Source organism: Cheilinus undulatus, linkage group 4 (genome assembly GCF_018320785.1).
Source record: "Cheilinus undulatus linkage group 4, ASM1832078v1, whole genome shotgun sequence".
NCBI lineage: Eukaryota > Metazoa > Chordata > Actinopteri > Labriformes > Labridae > Cheilinus > Cheilinus undulatus.
Window position 1 is genome coordinate 39,316,763 of NC_054868.1, and position 21,725 is coordinate 39,338,487.

Sequence of the window (21,725 nt, forward strand, 5' to 3'; positions counted from 1 at the left end):
AATTACTTTCTTAAAAACACACACACACACATTTTTATCAAAGTTTTAGGATATTTCGTGTTAGTGGGAATCGATTTTTTTAATCAAAATTTATTCAACATTATTCACAACATTATATATAAACAGTCACATAAAAACAGAATGAGGACAAGGACAGAGACAAACAACGAAAATTACATTCATTAAAGCATTTTTAAAGTCATTGAAATTCACATGTCTTAATGGCTTTTTTGCTCGTTATATTATAGTTTTGAGTCAGTCAATTTTGTCCTATAAATATTGAATTTTCCAAAAATAATAGTTGTATTGGATACATTATGTCCTTGTCCATCTCATCTGCCCTAAAGGATAACAGTAAAAGTATGAAATTCAGTGAGTTATGAGCATTTCACCGTTCACCTCTACCTCTTGCATATGGCGCCCGCGTGACGCAACATCTACAAGGAAACCCATGCGGCCCAGGCTATGGGCGTTACCGTATGTACGTCACCGGAAACAGGAAGAGTATAACTCGACCAACCGTTGATATGTAACCTGTCACATCTCCAAGCACCGGGTACGAGGTCAGCGTCAATTGACATTTTCATTTATATAGACAATTCAAATCAAGTGTTTATCTGTCATTTTTGAAATTGTATTTAGGATGAGAATACGGGCAAGTGACGTAACGTCAATATCCATTGACTGATAACCGTTAAGAAAGCGAACTGTTGGTTACTGTTAGCTTCGTTGCTGAAGTTATGAAGTCGTGTCTCAGTTAGCTATCAATACTTTTTAAGCACATTAAACGCCAAGATGCAGAACCCGAGCTGAACGCCATAATTTAATATCGTTCAAAAACACCACTTACTGTTCTTTCTGCCTCTCATAGATGCCCCAAATTTGCCATAAAATGCGAAGATTGGGCTTCTCTCTCCTCCACCGCAGCTCTTCCCTTCCCCCCTCATTTTCTGTCCCTTCAGTCACCAGGACATGCTGTCTCCACAGAGTGGTCCTCAGTGGGTTGCACCCTTGCTACCAGGGCTGTCTCCCGGGTCACAGCTACCAACACAGGAGTGGTATGAGCACAGCCCTCAGGCAGCACATACAGGACCTGAGTGGGCCCGAACAGAGACTGTTGAATAAACTGTATGAAGGGCTGATTGGAGAACAGCGGGCGTCTCTGGCTGAGTCCATTACTTTGGTTGAGACCCAGCACCCAAGGAAGAAGGAGCTGGCTCAGGTGCTGCTGCAGAGGGTGCTGGCCTACAGGAGGGAGCAGGAGAGTCGGAATGGAGGGAAGCCGGTGGCCTTCAGAGTAGGTACGTTTGAGTTTGAGTTTTAGTTGCTGATTTTTTTGTATTTTGCTGGACATTTCTGAGGACAACTCCAAGAGTATATATGTTAGTGTCTCAACATGATAACCTTTAGGGGAAGGAGACTACTCTAGGGTTGTTACATCAGCAAAACTGTAAACTTTGATACAGTGTCATAAAAATCCTACAATACTGATACTTGTTTTGATAACACAGCAACAGAAAACCATAAAGCACCTATATTATACTTTATATGTTGAGAAAGAAAAATGGCAATGAAGAAGAATAAATATTATGTCAATTGTAGATACATTGGTGGCATTTTATTACTGAAAAGCTGCTAATGTATTTGTTATTTTTGTATTTGTTTGTAATTTAGCCAGTGTGCCAAAGGTGGCCTGCAGTTTTGGATGGATTCATTCCTCTCCAAAGAACCTGTATAATGAAATTAGGATTTTTAAAGTGTTAGCATTGATTTGGTGCCTTTTGAAAAAATAAGCTTACAGAGAGTGTGTCACTTAAACACAAAGCAGCAAAAATGTTGAGCAATTTTGACAACCTTGCTGTGCATTAACTATACACTCCTTGGTTGCTTTGTTATGTACACCTATACAATCAAATCTGTCTAGAATACTGCAAATGTAAAACAGCAGGGTGGTAAACTAGCACCAGCCAAATGCGGGTATTTTAAAGCAGTATCTGGTGAATTTGCTCAGCTTCAGCTGCCATCAGGACAGGTAAATTAAAGTAACATAATAGACTGATTCTGTAACAGTAAATGCCATAACTTGAGTTCCAGTTTTCTGGTTGTTTTAACCGACTTTATGATCAGATCTGAGCAGATCTTATAACTAACTGAATAAAGATCCCCGCCTCCTCGTCCCTGTGCAGGAACCGCTGTCAAATGTTTACAGTCAGCTGTGTGCTGGGATGATTTGACTCAGTATAAAATAAGTAGTGCTGCACCTGGTCTACCTGCTAAAGGTCTTGTCTCACTCAACAGTAGTCCAAGAGAATTAAAAAAGGCCTGAATTTTTGCGTGAGATTGCAGGAATTGTGCGCAACATATTGCAACTCTGACACTCATAATGCATGAAAATGCTACATAAATTTCCAGCGGCCCCGTAGGTCACATGGACATATGCACAGTTGAGTATAGGACAAACATGGTTTAAAAGAAGACAACACTCAGTGCACACACTTTCCTGCATAAAGTTAATAATTGTAATAACTCTTCTACTATGAGCTTATAACAACAAACTGATTAACTTGCATCTCAGTTGAGGCTTAATTGCAGTTAAGTCTGAATTTTTATGACCTGGCTGCGATGGAGACTCAAACTAGCCTCAAAATAACATTTACAACTCAAAGTGCATGCCAATATTTTCTTAAATAGTTGTAGCATTTCCCTTTATTAAAAACCCAATCTTGAATGCTTAAGTTTTTGATTTTTGTACTCCGCCTCATCTCATTATACTGCTTGTTAAAATAAGGTGGCAGGTAAAAATGTCAGTGGCTGGTAGATTTTTTAATCTGTCAGCCAAAGTGGCAGGTAGATGAAATAGTTCATTTCCAATCTTGTAAAACAGTCTCACGATTTTCCCTCACAACTGTTACTTTACTTTGTAACTTGCTAAATTTTGCCCAGTGGCTTAATATTGGGTATCTGTTAATAACCTGATAAAAAGCATGGTCTACAACTTCTCTTATTGTTAGTATATATATATAAATATTTTGCTCTGAATTGGCACTGTTCAAATCAAGATTTATTGATAGAGTTGACGTTGTAGTAAATCAGACTGTTGTTCTGACTGTCTTGTTCTCTGTTAAAGCCTGTTTGTTAAGTTTAATTTGTTTCTAATGTGATCACTTTGATGGTTTTGCAGGACTGTCAGGTCCCCCAGGAGCAGGGAAGTCCTCCTTTATTGAGGTGGTGGGGAAAATGTTGACAGGACGTGGACATAAAGTTTCAGTGCTTGCTGTTGACCCGTCTTCCTGCACAACAGGAGGTAGCATCAGATCATCATCATAAACTACTGATAGTTATTCATTACTTATGGTGTTAAATTGATTTATGTTATATTGAATATGTTGTTTAAAGATCTTTTTTTTTTTTATTTACAGTTTTTCACAACTGCTAAGAGATATGTCTTAAAGGTCACATATAATGCAAAATACACTTTTTCAGGCTGCTCTAGCAAAAATGTGACCCCAGCCTGTCTACAATCCCCCACCTTTCAGAAAATGTGTGCTGAAATGAGCCATTCTCAGATTTTCCCCTCATGATGTCATGTGGGTAGTTAGCACCGCCCCCAGCTTCCGCCATCCTCTCCTGATACTCCTCTCAGCTTGCAGCTAAAAGGAGGATCAGGAGAGCCACATCCATTAAGCACATCTATTTCCTGAAGGGGTGAAGTCAGTGGTGGAGTCAGACAGCTCATTAATATTTAAAGCCACAGACACAGAAACAGCTCATTCTAAGCTAGGCTGAAACAGAGGATTTTTTTAGAAAAAAAGTCCACAGTGTGCAGTTTCTACAGCTGGGTAGCTTGTTTGGCATCATCTGTTTTCGTCATATGGAGTTTGTGCACCTTCTTGCTTACAGTACAGTAGCTGAGCTCTCAGTCTGCAAGGACTGTTGTGAGCAGTGTTGATTTTGACAGTTAAAAAAAAATCCAATACTGGAGTGTTTTTTCAGAAAGGAACATCACAGGCATGTTTTGTGGACCTCTAAGACCAATATAAACTTGTCTTAAAGGGGTAAAATATGTGACCTTTGAAACCCTCCTCCCTTTTCTCTAAATTGTGAACACAAAACTCTGTTTTTAAACTACATTCATGAAACCTCTGATTATGCTAGCAAAATCAAACAGTCACATCCAAACTATCATATCTGTGCTTGGAATCAAACACTTTTTTCCACACAATAGTGAAAATTAAAACACTGCTGAGCAGTCATTACACACTTCATCACAAAATAGAAAACAAAGAGGTCAAGGATCACTACAAGAAATCTTTGTTTTTTTTCCGTGACAGTAGCAAGTCAATAAGTAAGTGAAGCTCATTACAATAAATGATATATTTACTGAAAATGCAGTGAATTGTTCCAAAAGAAATATTAAAAGAAAGAAAAACTTGACTGCATAACTGGACAAGTGCATTGGAGACTTGTCAACAATCAATGCACAAAAGGACTCCCACACGCTTATGTCTGCTCCTGCAGTTCAAAGATTTACTGTAATACTTCACAATGCTGCGTTACTCAGACCTTCCCCATGTTGATTCTTTTTCTGAATCAACATTATGAAGGCCTTGGTTTTAAAAATCCTGTGAAGCAATTAGAATTGCAAGAGTGGATGAAAGTGTCCGAGAGTCTTCCTTCTCATTTTTTTTTCCCAAAACAGAAATAATCAGAACCCAGTAATAGTTTACATATTGCATAGCATGATTGTTATTATTTTCCATGTGACTTCTCTCCTTGTCATTCCATGAGTAAGAACTTGGTCTATCACTGTGACTTAAAAGTAATCTGAAATTTGTTCCTAGTCTTGGTTTTCCACGTCCTCGTAGTCTGCCACTGCTCACAAACTCCTCTTCCTGAGACTCTCAGAAAGAGTCCTGGGACGAGACTGTTTAAAGCTGTAGTAAGCAATTTACTTTTAGTATCGTATGCCCACAAAAACAGCACAACCCGTCAGGGTCTTGTTATTAAAGCCATCTAACAGAATAACACACTTCTGCAACGCCTCCTCGCGTCGCACTCTCACTTGAAGAAAACCAGCAAGGGACGATGCTCCAGCCAATGAGGAGGCTAGCACTCGCAGCCAATCACGGCTCAGCCAGATGGAGCGTTCCTTTTGGCCGCTGTAGTAGGTGCGCTTCTGCCTCTCAGCTCAGTGAGAAGTTGATTCAATGGTGGAGTTACCAGCTGTGTTCGGTCCTATGTAGAATTTGTTCATGCTGAGACAAAGTGTTTTCTTGCCTGTAATCCGGCCATTGATTTCAGTGGAAAAGCGGAGCAAAATCACTCCAAGAGAGCTTTGCCACCATCAGTATTCAATTCAGTGGACATGCACATCCGCAAGGAGGTATGTGAGAAGAGGGGCGGAGCTACAGAGCTCAAACAGGGAGAAGAACAGAAAGGGAGGGGGAGTAGAGTTGATTCTACACGGCTCTCATCGAATGTTACATACGCAAGCTTTAACCTCTGCTATCTATAGTGACCATTTAGCGTCATTAGTGCATCACAATGCTAAATGTGTTGCAGTGAGAGAATTTATTTAACAATTTTTGAAAAAAAGAAATTGGGAACTACAAATTGTGTTGAACCAAGTATAACTGCTTAAGGTTTTGCTGAAATGGTAATTAGTTCAATAAATTGGTTTAGTCAACTGACCATGTGGTTCAGAGAATGGGATGTTGTGTTTTAGCTATTTTGAAAAATAGTAAATAAATTCTGCTTGTGTACTGGTTGCATTAATTTGGATACAGCTCTAACATTTGTACCTTAACAGCAGCACTGCTTCACTGATGAATGTTATTGCTCCAAATAGATTCATTCCTCCTGTTACAGGGTCTCTGATGGGTGATAAAACGCGAATGACTGAGCTCTCCAGGGACATGAATGCTTTTATCAGACCATCGCCTACCTCAGGAACACTTGGTGGAGTCACCAGGACCACTAACGAGGCCATTGTTCTCTGTGAGGGTGCAGGATATAATATTGTCCTTGTAGAGACAGTAGGTAAGACATTGAGATTTTCAGTTTTGAATCCATAAATTATTTAAAATTCCAGAGAAGTATTGTAGTTTTTTTCCACAGACTTATTTTAAAGTCATGCACTCTTGGTTTCATCCTGTGAGCAGACTCCTTCATTTGTTACTCATAAACATGCCATTTTCTTCCTGTGATTTACGTCTTTTGAGCCTCAGTGTAGGTGTTCATCACAAGGGTTTTGCATATTGTTAAGAATGTTCAATATGCTTCGTTTGTGTAAAGTTATGCTCAACCTCACAACATTGTCAATCTTCACAAGTGTTTCTGAACTTTTAATTGAGTTGAAATGTTTATTTTGAACATGTAAAAAGCAACCAACCATAAATGGTCGTAGAAAGTACATATACCAAAAAAATACAGCAACAGATAAGAACACTAAATGATGCTAAATGATTTGCCACCCATATTTTATGAGGTAAGCCCAGGCACATAAATGGATACATAAATAAATAAAGAAGCAACCTACTAGCCATAACATGTTGTGTAAATCAAAGAAAAGAGATTGACACTAGAAAGAAAGAAAGGACTGGTTTTAATGAACAGAATCACAAGCTTGGCAAGTTCACCTGGATGCTGGTCAGCTGAACCTTAGGCCTTGTTTCTGCAAGGCATTGTTGTGATTCAGGAGCCCAGGCCTCACTGGATCTCCGCTTTGCTTTGTCAGGTCTAACATAAAAGTAATGACAAGGTTCATTCAAGTTTGTGGTTTTGGTCAGCTGTCAAGTCTAGTCACTTGTGTGTTGGCCTTCTGTCATCATCTCAGAGGCAGCCATCTACCTGTGTCTTATGTCATTTGACATATGGCATGGCAACCGCTTCACCTGCACCTCAGGCATGGTGCATTCAAGACTATTTGACAACCAAGTGAGGTTTCAACACTAGTTAAACTCATTGTTTATTTCCAGCATGAAAACCAGTCCTGAACAGTTTACGAAAAAGAAGATGAACCGGATGTTGCCTATCACTCCTAACACATGAATTAATAATCGCTTATTTAGTTCCCTCATCCATATGACACTATACAATCATTAATTTTTCTAGACTTGCTCTAACTGTACCAAATGACAAACTGCAGAAGTGAAAAAAAGCATTTTTATTGTACAGGAAGAACATATTACCAAAATACAAAATTGTTGTACTGTATTTCTTATAACTCAGAATTTATGCGTAGTGCTAATGACACCATTTGATAAAGTGTTGAGGTTTGCTAGCTGGCCTTAGTCATCAGACACCTTCTTTGCACCTCTCTTGCTAGAATTTATTCACTGTGACGAATCTGAAGTTCCTGGAAGCTCATGATTATTCAGAAGTTCTGAGCACTTCTTGACCTGTTTTTCATTTTTACTCAAGCTTTGATTTCTGTTGTTTTTATAAGTAGCTTTGAGTTTATTTAACTTCCCTTTAGTCTTAAATTCGAGAAACTGATCAATTTACTAGGTTGCCGTAAGAGCTGGAATTATATTCCATCATATTGCTGGCCAGTGGTGACAGTTAAATCTGTCTTTTAATTCACAGGTGTGGGCCAGTCGGAGTTTGCAGTGGCTGACATGGTTGACATGTTTGTGCTGTTGATCCCACCAGCAGGGGGCGATGAACTTCAGGTTAGTGGAAAGCACAAGCTGAAAAAAACACTCCTCACAGTGTCAGAGGATGTGCCCAGTGTAAAGAGCTGCACAGGCCAGATGTGCCAAGTTAGATAGTGCTCCAGTGTAAGCTGCCTGGTTGTTAAATTTTTTTTGATAGTTAAAACAGAATATGATTTTTTTTTTCCTCAGTGAATGTTGTCTAACGTGTGGCTTGTAAGTCTGCAACATTTGAACTTTACATAATAAAAACCTAAGGTAACTTTGTAAGATTTGGGTGAAGGATTTTATGGATTGAAACCATATTTTGGTTTTAGAACCCTTCATACCACTGTGTGAAGTCTTAACCAATCAAGTCAGGCAATTTTACAGACCCCAGGCTTGGGTGGAGGTTCCAGTCTGTATGGGTGTGTCAAAGACTAAAACTAAGGATATTTTGTCTCTGTTTTTATTTCCTTGTCCCTAAGGCTGAGCTCAGCCACCCTCCTAAAGGAATCTCAGTTCAACCGTTTGAACCCACAGTCTTATTCTTTCGGTCATTACCCATAGCTCATGACCATGGGTGAGGGTTGGAACATAGCTTGAGCAGTAAATGGAAAGCTTTTACCTTCTGGCTCAGCTCCCTCTTCACCACAACGGTACGATACAGCGCCTGCAAAACAGCTGATGCTTCACCGATCTGCCTGTCAGTCTCACAGTCCATTCTACCCTCACTCATGAACAGGACCCCGAGATACTTGAACTCCTTGTAACAAACATAAACCTTTCAACTTCATAATGTACTCACCCATTGCAGAAGCAATAAAATCATGGAATCATGTAGAAATGATCAACCCCAAAAAGGCAAACTAATCCACTGTTAACACACTATTCCTATGTGAACTTGTAGTTTCCTCTTGGTCTTTGCCCTGTTGCGAGGTCACTTGCCTTTGGTTGGAGCAAAACTGTGACAATGCAGAGCGTGGCGCGGCTGGTGTATGTGGAAATTACTGTCCATTATTGTCCTCTTCCCTAAAACTGCACTTTGGTTAATTAAAGAATGCTGATGACCCCATAGAAAAGGATGATGCTCAGTAGCTGTTCTTTTCTGCAAGGACAGCATAATGAAAGCCAGGAAGAGAGGCAGTGACTTTTTACATTTAATAGAATAAATTGTACAGACACCTTAGCTGAAGCTGAAGAGGAGACACTTTTAAGTGAAAATATCCCACATAAACTGATCCGTTTCCTTTGTTTTGGGTTGTTTTAGCATTTCCCATAGATAGATGATACTTTGGTGGGTCACCCAGATATATTTAAAAACCACCCAAGTATATTTACTGGCCTTTTTTCAGAAAAAAAATCCACCATTCCGGAGATGAATTTTTGAGCATCTTTATACAATTTACTGCTGATGAAAACTGTCAAAAGAGCATAAATACACAAAATATAAACCTTCAAAATGAGGAGGGTGGGATGACCCCTTCTGCCACCCCCACTGCCTAAGTATAGTCTATTTCTGTGGGAAACACTGCTTTTAAAAGTTGGCATCAGTGAGAAATAGATTATAAGCACCACGTCAAATTTTATGTGTCTTGTCAAGGAAACTGGCTGCCCACCATACACACTCCATCCATCAATCTCTGCCCACAGATCTCTCAGCAGATTAGCAGTCTAGACATCAGATTTATTTACAGCTTTTAGAGAAGTTAATGACCCCCTACTTTAATGCTAAAATCTCTGTCCAGGGTATCAAGAGGGGCATCATCGAGAGGGCCGACTTGGTGGTGGTTACAAAGTCGGATGGAGACCTGGTGGTGCCGGCCAGGAGGATCCAGGCCGAATACACCAGCGCTCTCAAGCTGCTCAGGAGACAGTCCAAGTCCTGGAACCCTAAGGTGGGTGTGTGTGTGTTTGTGTGGGCAGTGTAGTGTCAGGGATCCAACACCAGCGTGTTTAAGCATTAAAAACTGTTTAATTGACAAGTGTTAAACATCTGACCTACTGGGCAGCCGCAGCAGAAGTAGTACTGCTGCGTTGACCCAACAAGCATTCCCACTGAGAGGTCAGCTGACCCAGACAGAGGGAGGATGGCAATGGTGATGATGATGGTGATGATGTCATAGCATCATGGTTTCAGTACTGCAGTGTCTCAGCCCTCCCTGCATGTCCCAGCTCACCCGCCTGCATGCCTGGCCTTGTCCCTTTGTTTTCCCAGCCCAATGCAGCATCTGCCCACTGGGCAAGCTGCCAGGAAACACCCCCCACCACCTCACTCATCCAGTCCCCACCCCTCTACGATCCCCACTCCCTGCTCCTGCTGCTCTGAATATTCAGCTGCTGTGTCATGCATTTCTCTGATAAGAAGCCTGCACACTCGACATAAAAGCTAAAAGGCTGCTTTTCTCTGAATGCTTTCTTACCTTCACCCTCTTACCTTCTTTTTGTGTCTGTTTGACCTGCACCATTTAATCTGGTTTTTTTTTTGTTTGTTTTTTTAATCTCATCATTATTCTGCCTTTTAACATCCTCACTTCACCTTAAAACAAAAGACAGACATGGTTGACAGAAATGCAAGGGATGCACCAATACATCAGCTGAACAACAAAATCAGCCAGTGATGGCCCTTTGGACAAACATAGGCTTATGGCTAATAATGTGGCATGCACTGATATCAGTACTGATTTATATTGGTTGTGTTGTACCAGTTTAGTGCTGACAAGCTAGTCAGTCTAGCTGCTTATTTAGGGAAGAGTCTTTGTTTGGACAAAGAAGTCACCTGTTGAAAAAGTCAGGTTTATTTTTTATCTTCAAATTTGAAAGAAATATCAGCAGTGTGGGAGCCTTAAAGCATCTCTGAGAAACATCTGTGACATGCAGTTTATACGACATGTTCCAGTGATATTTCAAGAGCAGGGACTATGATTTGAAGTTTAAATGCTTTTAATTTTGGAACTCTAAAAAAACAGACATAACTAGAACTACTGCCTCTGAATGTGACACACTGCAGGACAATTGACAGTAGATTGGTGGGTAAAGAAAAGGGCTCAGGTGTTCAATGTTGATTCATAGAAATGTTGTAAGGGATGAACACAAGGCCCATTGACCCTGGCCTTTGATCTCCACATTCTAGTGAGTTTATCCTTGAGTCAGAGTGGACATTTATGCAAAGTTGAGAGAAATTTTTTAATTAGCATTTTAAAGATATTGTGTTCACAAGAATGGCCCAGATGGAGGGTCAACCCAAAATCATAATGTCTCTGGCCTCGGCTATTCCTTGTGCAGAAGCATAAAAATCACAGCTAAGAATTGAAAAACACCGGGGTCTTAAAACAGCTGGATTATGTTTTAAACATCTTTTTCAATCTATGCAGCTTTCATAAATGCTGCTCTGGTTTTTAAGTCCTCGACTAGAGATGTAACAAAGTTAAAATCACAACTATCATGACCTAAAATATGACGGTTATCAGTATTACCACAGTATTGTTTTAATTTGCTGAAAATCTTAATAAAAACAAATTCATAATTTGAAATCATTTATCAATTTTGATGTCAGAAACACTATATATCAAATTAGAAGAACAGGGACTGTACACTTTATTTGTATGAACATTAGAAGTAAATAGTGATGCATGATATCAGATTTTTTGCTGATATCTGATATACCAATATTTACAGATTAGTTTTAGCTGATACCAATACTGATATTTAAATGTAGATTAGACCTTTAACTTCAGTCCCTAAAATACATAATTTAAAGTTTCAAGATGGACAAATTAACAAATTTCAATCCTTTTTTAAAATATATATATATATATGGGTTTTTTATCTCATTGATCGTGGAGGACAGTAGATAGAGTAGGAAACGGGGATGAAAGAGTGGGAAAGGAACAGCAGGTAGGACTTGAACCCAGGCTGCCCATGTACATGGGGAGCAACCCAACCACAAGGTCATCTGCACCCCACAGATTTCAGTCCTTAAAACACAATTTAAACCACTGCCATTGTTACTTTAAATTTACATGGCTTGGGAGAAAACACTTTGATGGAACAGATGGAGAAACCTTTGTTAACTGAGTGCCAAAATTCAATTATAAAGAGAAATTAAAAAATACACAATTTAAAGTGTCAGGAATGATGATGAATAAAGAAAAAGACCTTAGCTGATGTAGGTCTGATGGTCACTTTTTCTTTGTACGTCCCATATTTACAACTGATATAGGCAGGTTTTTTATCCAAAATATCACTTGTAAATATCTGCAGAAATGATCATATCTGCCAATACCAATTATTCACTTTCTAAGCTAATATCTGCCGATACTGATAAAATGCAGATAATATTGTGCAGTCCTAAAAGTAAACATGCAAACTTTGTCTAGTGTGCATTAATAACTGTTCTTCTTAAATCTGGTTATTAAAGTTTTTGATACTTAACATATGCTTTAAATAACACATTGTCCTTTATTTTAAAAAGTATTTTAGTTAACAGAGAAAAACAGATACACAAGTCATATTTTCAATCCAAAGCTCCAATCGATAGATCCTAGTCACTGTCAATACTTTTCTTCTGTTTGGTGGAAGGACAAAACGACTATCTCTTTTAGCAGAAGTGGTGTAAGATGTGCAGATCTTGAGTTAAAATTGAATGTTAAATGCACCATAAAATAACCAATAGTAAGCTCTTAATTAAACTAATTAACTTATGTTCTAGCAATTTCAACATAGATTTCAACACAAATTTAGTGTTTTTAACTAGTGGTACTTGCTCCAAAGTTTAAGAGTGCTTTTCATGGCCTTTGAGCAGATGAGGAGTAGCTACAGCCGGTGAATGCATGCTAATTCTAAAGTCTTAGGGTTTTTTTTCTCCTCAAGCCAATGGTCGAAGGTACAGCATTTTGCAATTTTGTGGTTCTCAACTCCAGGGTTGGGACCCGTTTGGAGGTCGCCAGATTCCTTCCAGAAAACAAATATTTTAAAATGATTCAAAATTGTATATTTTACACATTTTGATAAAAAATATATGCATGAAATTGGTTAAATAAAAACATTGTCATTTGGTGAGATTTATGCTGAAATCAACATAATATTTTAAAAAATCCTTTAACGTAAGTCTGCACATGACTATTCTTACATTTTCACAGCTGTGTTCAACTGTACTTCAGCCACCTTCAGGTACAGTAGGGGTCCCTGGTCTCTGGCACCTTTATTTTGGGGGTCCTGTGCTGAAAAACTTGAGAACCCCTACTTTATAGGATCAGCTTTGAATGTAGAAAAACAAGTGTTCTTCTTAGCAGTTTATATAAAAGGCAAATTTAGGCAAATTATAAAAAAAAAAAATTATAAATTGGTACAAATAGAAGTAAATAGAAGCACGGCTACACATCAGTAGGGCAAGTTGTGGCAATAGAGCTTGTGACCAGTGGTCCGTTTAAAAAATAACATGTAAATGTGCAAAACATTTAGTCTCATAAAGTTTGATTTCCTGTTTTTGCATTAGACTCAAATCAAGCTCATGTAAAATGATAAACTTAATCATGTAATTAGAGGATTCATAATAAGCTGTTAGCACAGGCCCCCAGTATTTTTCAGACCTTCATATTCCACTTTGCCGATTGCCAGCTGATGTCAAATTATCTCCAAATGACGCTTGTAATTTCATTGCAGTTTAGTCGAGGGGGGATTGTTTATTGAAATTGTTGTGGGGTTTATTTGACATCAACACTGAGGTCTTCTGTTGTCCCTATCCTCCTCCAAACACTCTTTTAACAGTTTTATTCACAAGTGTGTGATGAAGTGATAAAAACAGACTGTTAACTTTTATACAAGCGTTTTCACGGCTCCTGAACGTGTGCATGAATGAATGTTCTTTTGTTTTCTAAATCAGAGCCACTTTCACTCTCCTGTCTGTGTTTGGTTTGAATGTTACCCTGAGTTTCATCATTTGTTTCTGATTCTGTAGCAAACTCTGACAAGAGACACGCAGCCGCTCTCACTAAACACATAAGTGACATTTATCCCCAGGTGTACTTGTGTGAACAAGGTGTTATGTGAGGACAAAACTTGCTGTTTGTAAAGTGACATGACAGCTTCTAACAGGACTGAGGTGTTTGTAGAATAAAGTTTTCATACAACAGAAAACCCATAGAATAGAGAAATAAACAGCATCTCCTCAGACTTTAAAACGCTGCTTTTTTCATTGGTTTAAAAAATGCTAACACCCTTTGAGAATTATATCTCTGTTAAAAGCATGCCTTTCTCTCTTGCAGTGTCAGATGGTTTTTTCAGTATATGTTTATAAAATGCACCACAATAAATGCTAATAATGAAGTTGTCAGAGTTATGTTCTCTGTTTTTTTACACTTGTAGGCAGCAATAGCTTGATGGCAACATTTCATTAAAAAAATCACAATGTCAGTGCTTTTGCAAATACATTTAGGTATCTAGAGTATCTACTGACCCACAAAATATGAAATCAGCCAGCCCAGTTCTTTGTTAGTTTGTCTATGTCTAAAAACATGAAATCTGATTGTCTGTTTAAAATCTGTGCTTACTGGGAAATCACAGTGGGCCATTACAATACATGCACAAGGTGTCTCAACCTACAGATATACACCCTGAGCCATGAAAGCACACAGCCGTAGTCATGCCTTTACACCTCATGGGAGGGAGGGCGAGAAAGACTTCTCTTGTATTTAAAGATACACAAAAACGGACTGAGAAAGTCTGTTTGGAGCTGGTTTATACAGGGTCAAACACCTCCTCTGGTGCTGGTCCATCTTATATTTTTACTAAAACATTGCACAGGCGTTACCTCCACACCACTGGTTTTCAGCTGGTGGGCCTGGACCCAAAAGTGGTCACAGAGCCCCTTTCAGTGGGTTATAAATGTGTTCCTGGAAACATAATTGCACCACAAAGTCTATCAAAGTCTTTTAACAACATGCTTATTTTGTCCTGCTTCTTTGATTTATCACATTTTGTCCTGGTTGAGGTCCAATCTGTACTATTTTTCTTTAAATAAAGCTGGCTGATATAATTATCAGAAATTTGGGTCGTACTTTCTCATCGAAGAGTCGATGGTGCGGCTCAACCAGTTGAGAACCATGGCTTTATACCGTAGGAGACTGTGTTAAAAGGTGGAAAAATTTGTTATGTCACCTTTGAAATTGGTTTCAAAACACATAGGTGGGGATTGTTAATCAAAAGATAGCTCCATTAAATATTATTCTGTAAATCAGTGGTTTTCAAAGTGTGAGGTGAGCCTCTCATGGGGGACACAGGACTTCAGGGGAGGCGGGGAACCATAAACCAGAATAAGGTGATTTGCTTTGCTAATTTCTGCTGTGCATGGGGGAAATTGGACAGATTTATAGCTAATGTAGAGACTATACTATAGTTGGCTCTCAAAGTTAGGATTTTCTTGAATTGGTCCTGATAATGCTCAGTGGTTTAAGGTCTAGTGACCAAAGCCAGGGGACAAGAAGGACAGTAAAAGAAAGTAAAAGGAATTTTAGTCACTTAAGGTAACTGAGAAATTTAGTGCCGTTTGGCACTGACAATGATCAAAAGTGAGTACCAGACAAAGCTGAAGTTGGAGGATGGTCCGCTGTTATGCGATCCAGCATAGTTCATAGTTTGCAGAGCGTAGAGCCTAATGAAGAGGTAGTACTGGAAATAAGTTCATTAATGAAACAAAATAACTGAGCATCATCTGGGAAAGCTGGATGTTTAAAAATGCATGCAGACCAAAATATCAAAATAACAGTTATGTTAAAATAAAAATGCCTAAAGATGAAACATAAATGTTTGAAAATATAGTTGTTTAAATCATATTTTTTATGGGAACGGGGTAAACAAATGAATTATTTTCTTTCAGGGGAGGCTCACTTTCCCACACTGAAGATTGACAAAAATGAGATTATAATCCTGCTTAGATTTAACAGAAGTTAACTGTAAGGTTTACATTTAAACCTTGTGAAAGTCTTATAGTCCACTCCTTGACTGTCGGTGTGTTTTATTATCATGATTTACAAAACAGCTTTGTATAAGTCTAATGCCTTACTACATTGCCAGAAGGTTACAATTCTTGTGATTCAGATCATTTCAAGATCCTGTCAAAAAAGCAGCCACAATCTACTCGGACCACTGACAAAAAGGGAGTTGTAGAGTCATGTTTACATTTGGAGATGTACTGTACTGTCCTGATCATAATATTTCAACAAAACAGCCCTGCAGCATTTAAGATCCAATCTTTAAGATCCACTGATGGCCTCAAATCTACAAATAATAGAAGCTTTTATCATTACTCTAGTGAAGGTCTTGTTTATTCAATAAACTCCCAAAATTATGCAAGCCATATGCTTTTGCTTTGTATATGAAGTAAGAAGAAACTAGATTTAACAGAAGATGTGGTTGAATATTCAGCTGAATATTCATGTTAAGAATTCATTCAGAAAAGGGAAAACTTAACACCTAATAATGGATGTGTGTCCAACTGCATGGGGCTTTACTAATAACTTTACGAATAACACAAAACGGTAAGAACGTGAATGTATCTACACTTGTCCCAACAAATGTAATTTATCAGAACAATTATAATGTTTTTTGCCAATATTTATTTCAAAGGGTAAATTTTTTTTATACAAGGCTGTTTAAATTCATACATAATCTTTCATATGAGACATGGGTCCATGTAGTCTTTAAAAAGTCCCATCATGAATAACAGATGGAAGGCAGTGTTCTTTGTGTCTTTTTAACATCCTCTGGCTGAACTACGACCTTGTTGCTAGGAAAGGGAGAGAAAAAAAGCTCTTAACTCAAACTTGCATCCCACACCCCTCCCCTAACTCCCTCCTCAGGTGGTGCGTGCCTCTTCACACACCTTCGAGGGGATCCCAGAGGTCTGGGCTAAGATGGAGTCATACCGGGACGCCATGTTAGCCAGCGGTGAGCTTCAGGGCCGGCGGAGAGCCCAGCAGAAAGTTTGGATGTGGAGTTTGATCCAAGAGAACGTCCTTCAGCATTTCCAGAATCACCCCAGTGTCAGAGACGCTCTGCCACACCTGGAGGAGCGAGTCACCAAAGGAGCCATCTCTCCAGGACTGGCTGCTGACCTGCTTCTCAAAGCCTTTTCTTCATCACCATCATAGCAGTCATCACCATAGACATTAACATCAAAGTAATCAAGATAGTGATCAATGGGACTTGAATTTTGAGCAAGGGTGGATGCAGCATGACTGATCAGGGCCACACAGTGCTGAAGTAAGCCAGGACAACGTCAGATGGAGCTTTACTCACACAAAAGAGACCATGATGAGACTTAAGTTGAAGTCACTCCTTTACAGAAGCTACAGTCTCTGCATAAAATCCATCAGAAGATAAAGAGTGAGAGTCCACACTTGTCTGCTGCTGATTTAGGAGACATCTACAAGAGAATAAGGGTTGTCATGACTCCAAAATTTGATAAAACACTAGTAAAATCAAATGATTTGCTGTAATTGATGCTAGAATTGTCGTGGACACAAACACTACAGAATTTCACCAAAATTTTAACACGGTTGTTATTAAACAGAGTACAGTAATGGCCCTCTTGTTACTGGAGAATAGTTTGCACAATACCTAGACTGCCCATAAAAGGGAAAAATATGGAGCCCTTCAGTTGGCAAAAATGTGCTCCACTGTAAAATGAAGCTGACCATATTTTATTTTTAACCCCAAATTCTCAGTATTTTTATCAAAGCAACAAAAATAGACATTTTATATATTTTTGCTTTATTAAAAATTTAGCCTATAAAAGTGTAAATCCTCCTTTATTTTCTTCTATTGTGTGGCAGTGTTGCAATGTGGGCAGGTCAAATGAACTAAACCATTTGGCTGGTAATGTCAGATTTCATTGCCTAGCCATGATCTTAGGCACTAAGGCCCATTTTTAGGGAACTTTTGAACCCAAAATAACATCCTAAGATATTTTTTCAGCACCAGAAGGAGGCAGATTTTTTGCCAAGAGGCTAGCACCAACATTAGTTACCCAACTCATGCATTGACATTAATAAACCACATCCCTGAACAACAGGCTGTTAAGGGCCTTAGCCATTTCTGTAGGCAGGCATGACAGTGATCATCGCTTAATTTGTCACATGATTATTTTTCATGGCTTCAATGCTGACAAAAGCAGTGTAAAAGGTGGTCAGAGAAAGACTATTTGTACTGTTTGATTGGTATTTCACTCTACAAAAAGCTATTAAAAGTGTTAATTAAAAGATCAACCTCAAAGTTGTTTTTATAATCACTTGTTGCTCTGTTGAAGTGGTAAGATTTTTTATGTCTCCTTAAAAAGCAACTGGATGTAAAAACATGTTCACTATTTTTCTTTCTAAGTGGAAAATTATAATAAAGGAATGATGTGGATCTAAAGTTTGTTAATGAATAACATCACTACTGTTGGATAATCCTTCCCCTCGTGTCACGTTTACTCCTGATATGAAAAGAGGGATGATTTATGTAACCTCTACCGTTATTAGTCCTGAGATTTGTCAAAATGTAATGAAATTTCAGGAGCCAGAACTGTCACTGTTAGGCATCCCCTGAATGAGTCAGCTGTACAGTTGCTTCATATTCAGGTAGAGCGCACTTTAATATTTTCTGAATTACCTTCATAATGCACTGTGCTCCTGGATGCCACCAGAGAACTAAAGACAAAGTGAAGCCACACTCATAACCTGGCCGCTTTATTAAATTGAACAGATACGCTGCTTTATTCAGGGTAAGGCGGACATCGCTGTCAGGGACATGTGCCTCTATACAAAAGGCATTTCACTGAAGTCACTGTGATATTATCCCAAAATATCAGTGCAAACCAGGGCAGCAATGAAGATTTATCGTTCTTTTTATGGATTTTTTATGTTTCTCTGTCATAATGAAGTAGCCTTTTTTAATTTGGCTCTTCTGAAGACTATTTCTCTGCAAGTAACAGCTCAAATTACTTACAAATAAACACCAACGCTTCACTTAGAAGAAAGAGAAAAAAGGAGAAAAAGAATACAGAACAAAGTTTGAAAAAATGCAAGAAAATTAAAGGTACAATTCCAGAAAAACTGGGATGTAGTTTTATAACAAAACAGAATACAGTGATTTGCAAATCCTTTTTAATAAAGCACAAAGACAAGATATAAGATGTTCAAATTGATGAACTTGCTTATTTTGGAAATATAGACACATTTTTTTTTATATACGTGTTTTTATTACAAAGCAAAGTATCAAGCAATTACACATACCCACTGACATTTAGCAAGCGGCCAATATAAAACAAGCAGTTAAAAAAGTGATAACTTAAAAAAACAACGGAAAAAACAAACAAAATAAGAACAACAGCAACAACACAACACAGCCCTTCCCCATCTCCTTAGTATGTTGGTATCAGTTCATCCCTCTGCCAGTAGCATTTAATTTTTAAGTGGACTTAGTCTGACTGTAAGGGGTGTTTTCAGTTCAGATGCTTTTCAAAAGATCCTTTTGACAGCAGATCCGGAGTCTCACTAGGGAGATAGTCCAAGAGGGGTTTCCACGTGATGAAAAACAGCTGTTCATTACCCTTAAGAAAAGCACCTATCCTCTCATGAGGAAGTACAGAAAAGATCTCTCTGTACCACATTGTAACAGTAGGTGGTCTATAGAAATATACACACATTCTAAATTTAATACTGGTAACATGTTCTAAAAAAAAATGGGACATCACCTTTTCTTCTAACGATACTGCAAGCATCTGGGGACTGAAGAGCTTACTGTTGAAGTACTGTGAAAGGAATTAGTTTCCATTCTTGCTTCACGTACATCTTAAGTTGCACAACAGTGCAGGGTTTTCGGTGTTGAATTTTGTACTTCATAAAGCGCCATGCAATTCCAGTGTCATCTAGTAATGGCACTCTTTTACTGTGAAGCCATACTGTTGTAACATTCCTGAAAAAGACATCTGGATGGAAGCAAATGTTACTCCAAAACCTGTATGTACATCTCAGTTTTAATGGCTCCTTTACAGATGTGCAAGTTACCCATGTAATCAGCACTAATACACTCCCACACCATAAAAGATGCTAGCTTCTAAGCTTTGCATTGATAAGAGCCTAGATGGTCCTTTTCCCCTTTAGGCCATCACCTCCAAAAACAAATGTGGACTTATGAGGACACATCACACTTATCCTCTTTAGGTGAGGCCATCTCAGATGAGCTCAGGCCCAGAGAAATTGGCAGCGCTTCTTGTTGTTGATAGACGGCTTTCACTTACCATGGTTCAGTTACATTTGTGGATGGAGCAATATACTGTGTTGACTGACAATGGTTTTATGAAGTGTTCCCAAACTCATGTTGTTAAATCACAGGATCACAGAAAGATGCTGATTTTTAATGCAGTGCTGTGTGTTGGTTTTCAGCCTTGCCCCTTACGGCAGTGCTATTTCCAGATTTTCTTGGTTTGTACTAAGGATGATATTATGATTAGTATGATATTGGTATTGGCAAATATTAGCTTTAAATTTTAGTAACTGGTACCAGCAGATATGAAAACTTCATCCACCATTTATAACCAATATGGCTCTTAAAGTCTGCCCATACCAACTGTAAATATTGGCTGTACAAACAAATAAGTTAGTGGTGTTTCGGGCTGGACCACCAGACCTACATCAGCTGAAGTCTTTTTTATTATTTATCATCATTCTTGACACTTTAATTTGTGTTTTAAGGACTGAAAATCTAAGGTCTGTCGTGCAACCCTAGTTTGTAAAGATATTATATTGCCCTTTCATACATTTACTCTTTAAAGTCAGATAAACCTGGCCTTATAGCTTTTATATAATCAGTCTACTTGATCCAGAGCTATTTTTTTTATTTTGGACTTTGAGGGTAAATGACAAACTTTCCATAACATATATTTCATATATTATTTCATTTTTTATCATTTATACTTGATTTATCAAATCAAATATTGCCCATATATACTGTAGCACATCTTAAAGAGAAGCTGACACCAAATATGTTATTCACTCATTTATGCCATTGGTGCAAATGAGGCACAGTGACTAGATTTATCACCTTAAAGTAGAATTCTTGTTATTTGGTGATGAATATACTGCATATGTAGAGTAATAACCCCTGTTGGGTTGAGTTTCTGCTTTCTTCAGCCACTAGAGGTCTCTCAACTTCCACTCTGCTCTGGATTCATTATCCTAATGACTGGGCCTTCGGTGCCAGCCAACCTCCTCTTCATAACGCCCCCGCCTCCTGCCCTCTATCCATTCTTCATTGAGGTTGCCTAGGGTGCCAGGTCACTGGGAGGTGAGGACATCAGCAGCTGCCACTCTCCTGGAGCACAGGCTGTACTGTAGTCCTCGCCCACGGTGCCAAACCCTCCTCTGCCATTCTCAATCCTTGCTAAAAAACCCTAAGGTAGTAATTCTAGAAACAAGGGGGCTGAGTGTTTGAGTGTACGGCTTTAAACCTCAACCTTTTCTTTAGAAATCAGACTTTATTTCAAGGAAAAAAAATGAGGTGAATTCAATCCTAATCCATGCTTTTCTGTGCTGGTTTTTGCTCATGGAAATAGAGCTCTCAAGCCTCCCAAACCGCTGGACGTGCTCCCAGGTCGCTGCTCGTTTGCTCCTGCCTGCATAAGAGAGGAAGAATGCCCCTTGAATGCAGATGGATTCATTAGGTCTGAGTAACACCCTTCTCCTCCATCATGCTGACACAAACACATACACACTGTAACTACTCTGGCTTTGCAAAAGGGAACAGCGAGTCCTGCAGCTCTGGACACACACATGCATGCATATACATACACACTCAGTCGTCTCCAGTGTAAACAACGCCATGCGGTTCCACTAAGGAAGATTAACTCAAATGCTGCCGGATTGTGTTCGGCCATTTTAGCCCAAACACAGGCACCATCGTCCACATGTGTTTAGCATTTTCTCCGAATGTAAGCAGAAGACGGAGACGGGCTCTTTGATGAGGGTTTTTCATGTTTAATGGAGGGGCTTACATTGACAGCCTTTCTTTGTGTCAGCAGTCTGAAGACAGAATGCTTTCCTGGCTCAGGAC

General features: G+C 38.8%; 1 protein-coding gene across 2 annotated transcripts; it reads left to right on the forward strand.

The window, feature by feature from the left end:
• The first annotated feature begins 510 nt into the window (after positions 1 to 510).
• Positions 511 to 18,029, forward strand: mmaa (metabolism of cobalamin associated A). Of its 2 annotated transcripts, none has more exons than XM_041786211.1 (7): positions 511 to 563; positions 872 to 1,301; positions 3,182 to 3,304; positions 5,869 to 6,039; positions 7,588 to 7,673; positions 9,383 to 9,532; positions 16,493 to 18,029. In XM_041786211.1, exons 2-7 carry the CDS (start codon positions 872 to 874, stop codon positions 16,781 to 16,783), a joined length of 1,251 nt encoding a protein of 416 aa, XP_041642145.1. In that variant the 5' UTR covers positions 511 to 563; the 3' UTR covers positions 16,784 to 18,029. The 2 variants fall into 2 exon arrangements, with proteins under 2 accessions (XP_041642145.1, XP_041642146.1); XM_041786212.1 differs by having other exon boundaries at positions 511 to 556.
• Positions 18,030 to 21,725: the final 3,696 nt, after the last annotated feature.

What these genes read in the sequence shown, in the direction of transcription:
- mmaa (XM_041786211.1), top strand. Translation starts at nt 872, where the DNA reads ATGCCCCAAATTTGCCATAAAATGCGAAGATTGGGCTTCTCTCTCCTC. An exon ending in GCCGGTGGCCTTCAGAGTAG is followed by an intron (nt 1,302 to 3,181) that starts GTACGTTTGAGT and finishes ATGGTTTTGCAG; the next exon opens with GACTGTCAGGTCCCCCAGGA. An exon ending in GTCTTCCTGCACAACAGGAG is followed by an intron (nt 3,305 to 5,868) that starts GTAGCATCAGAT and finishes CTCCTGTTACAG; the next exon opens with GGTCTCTGATGGGTGATAAA.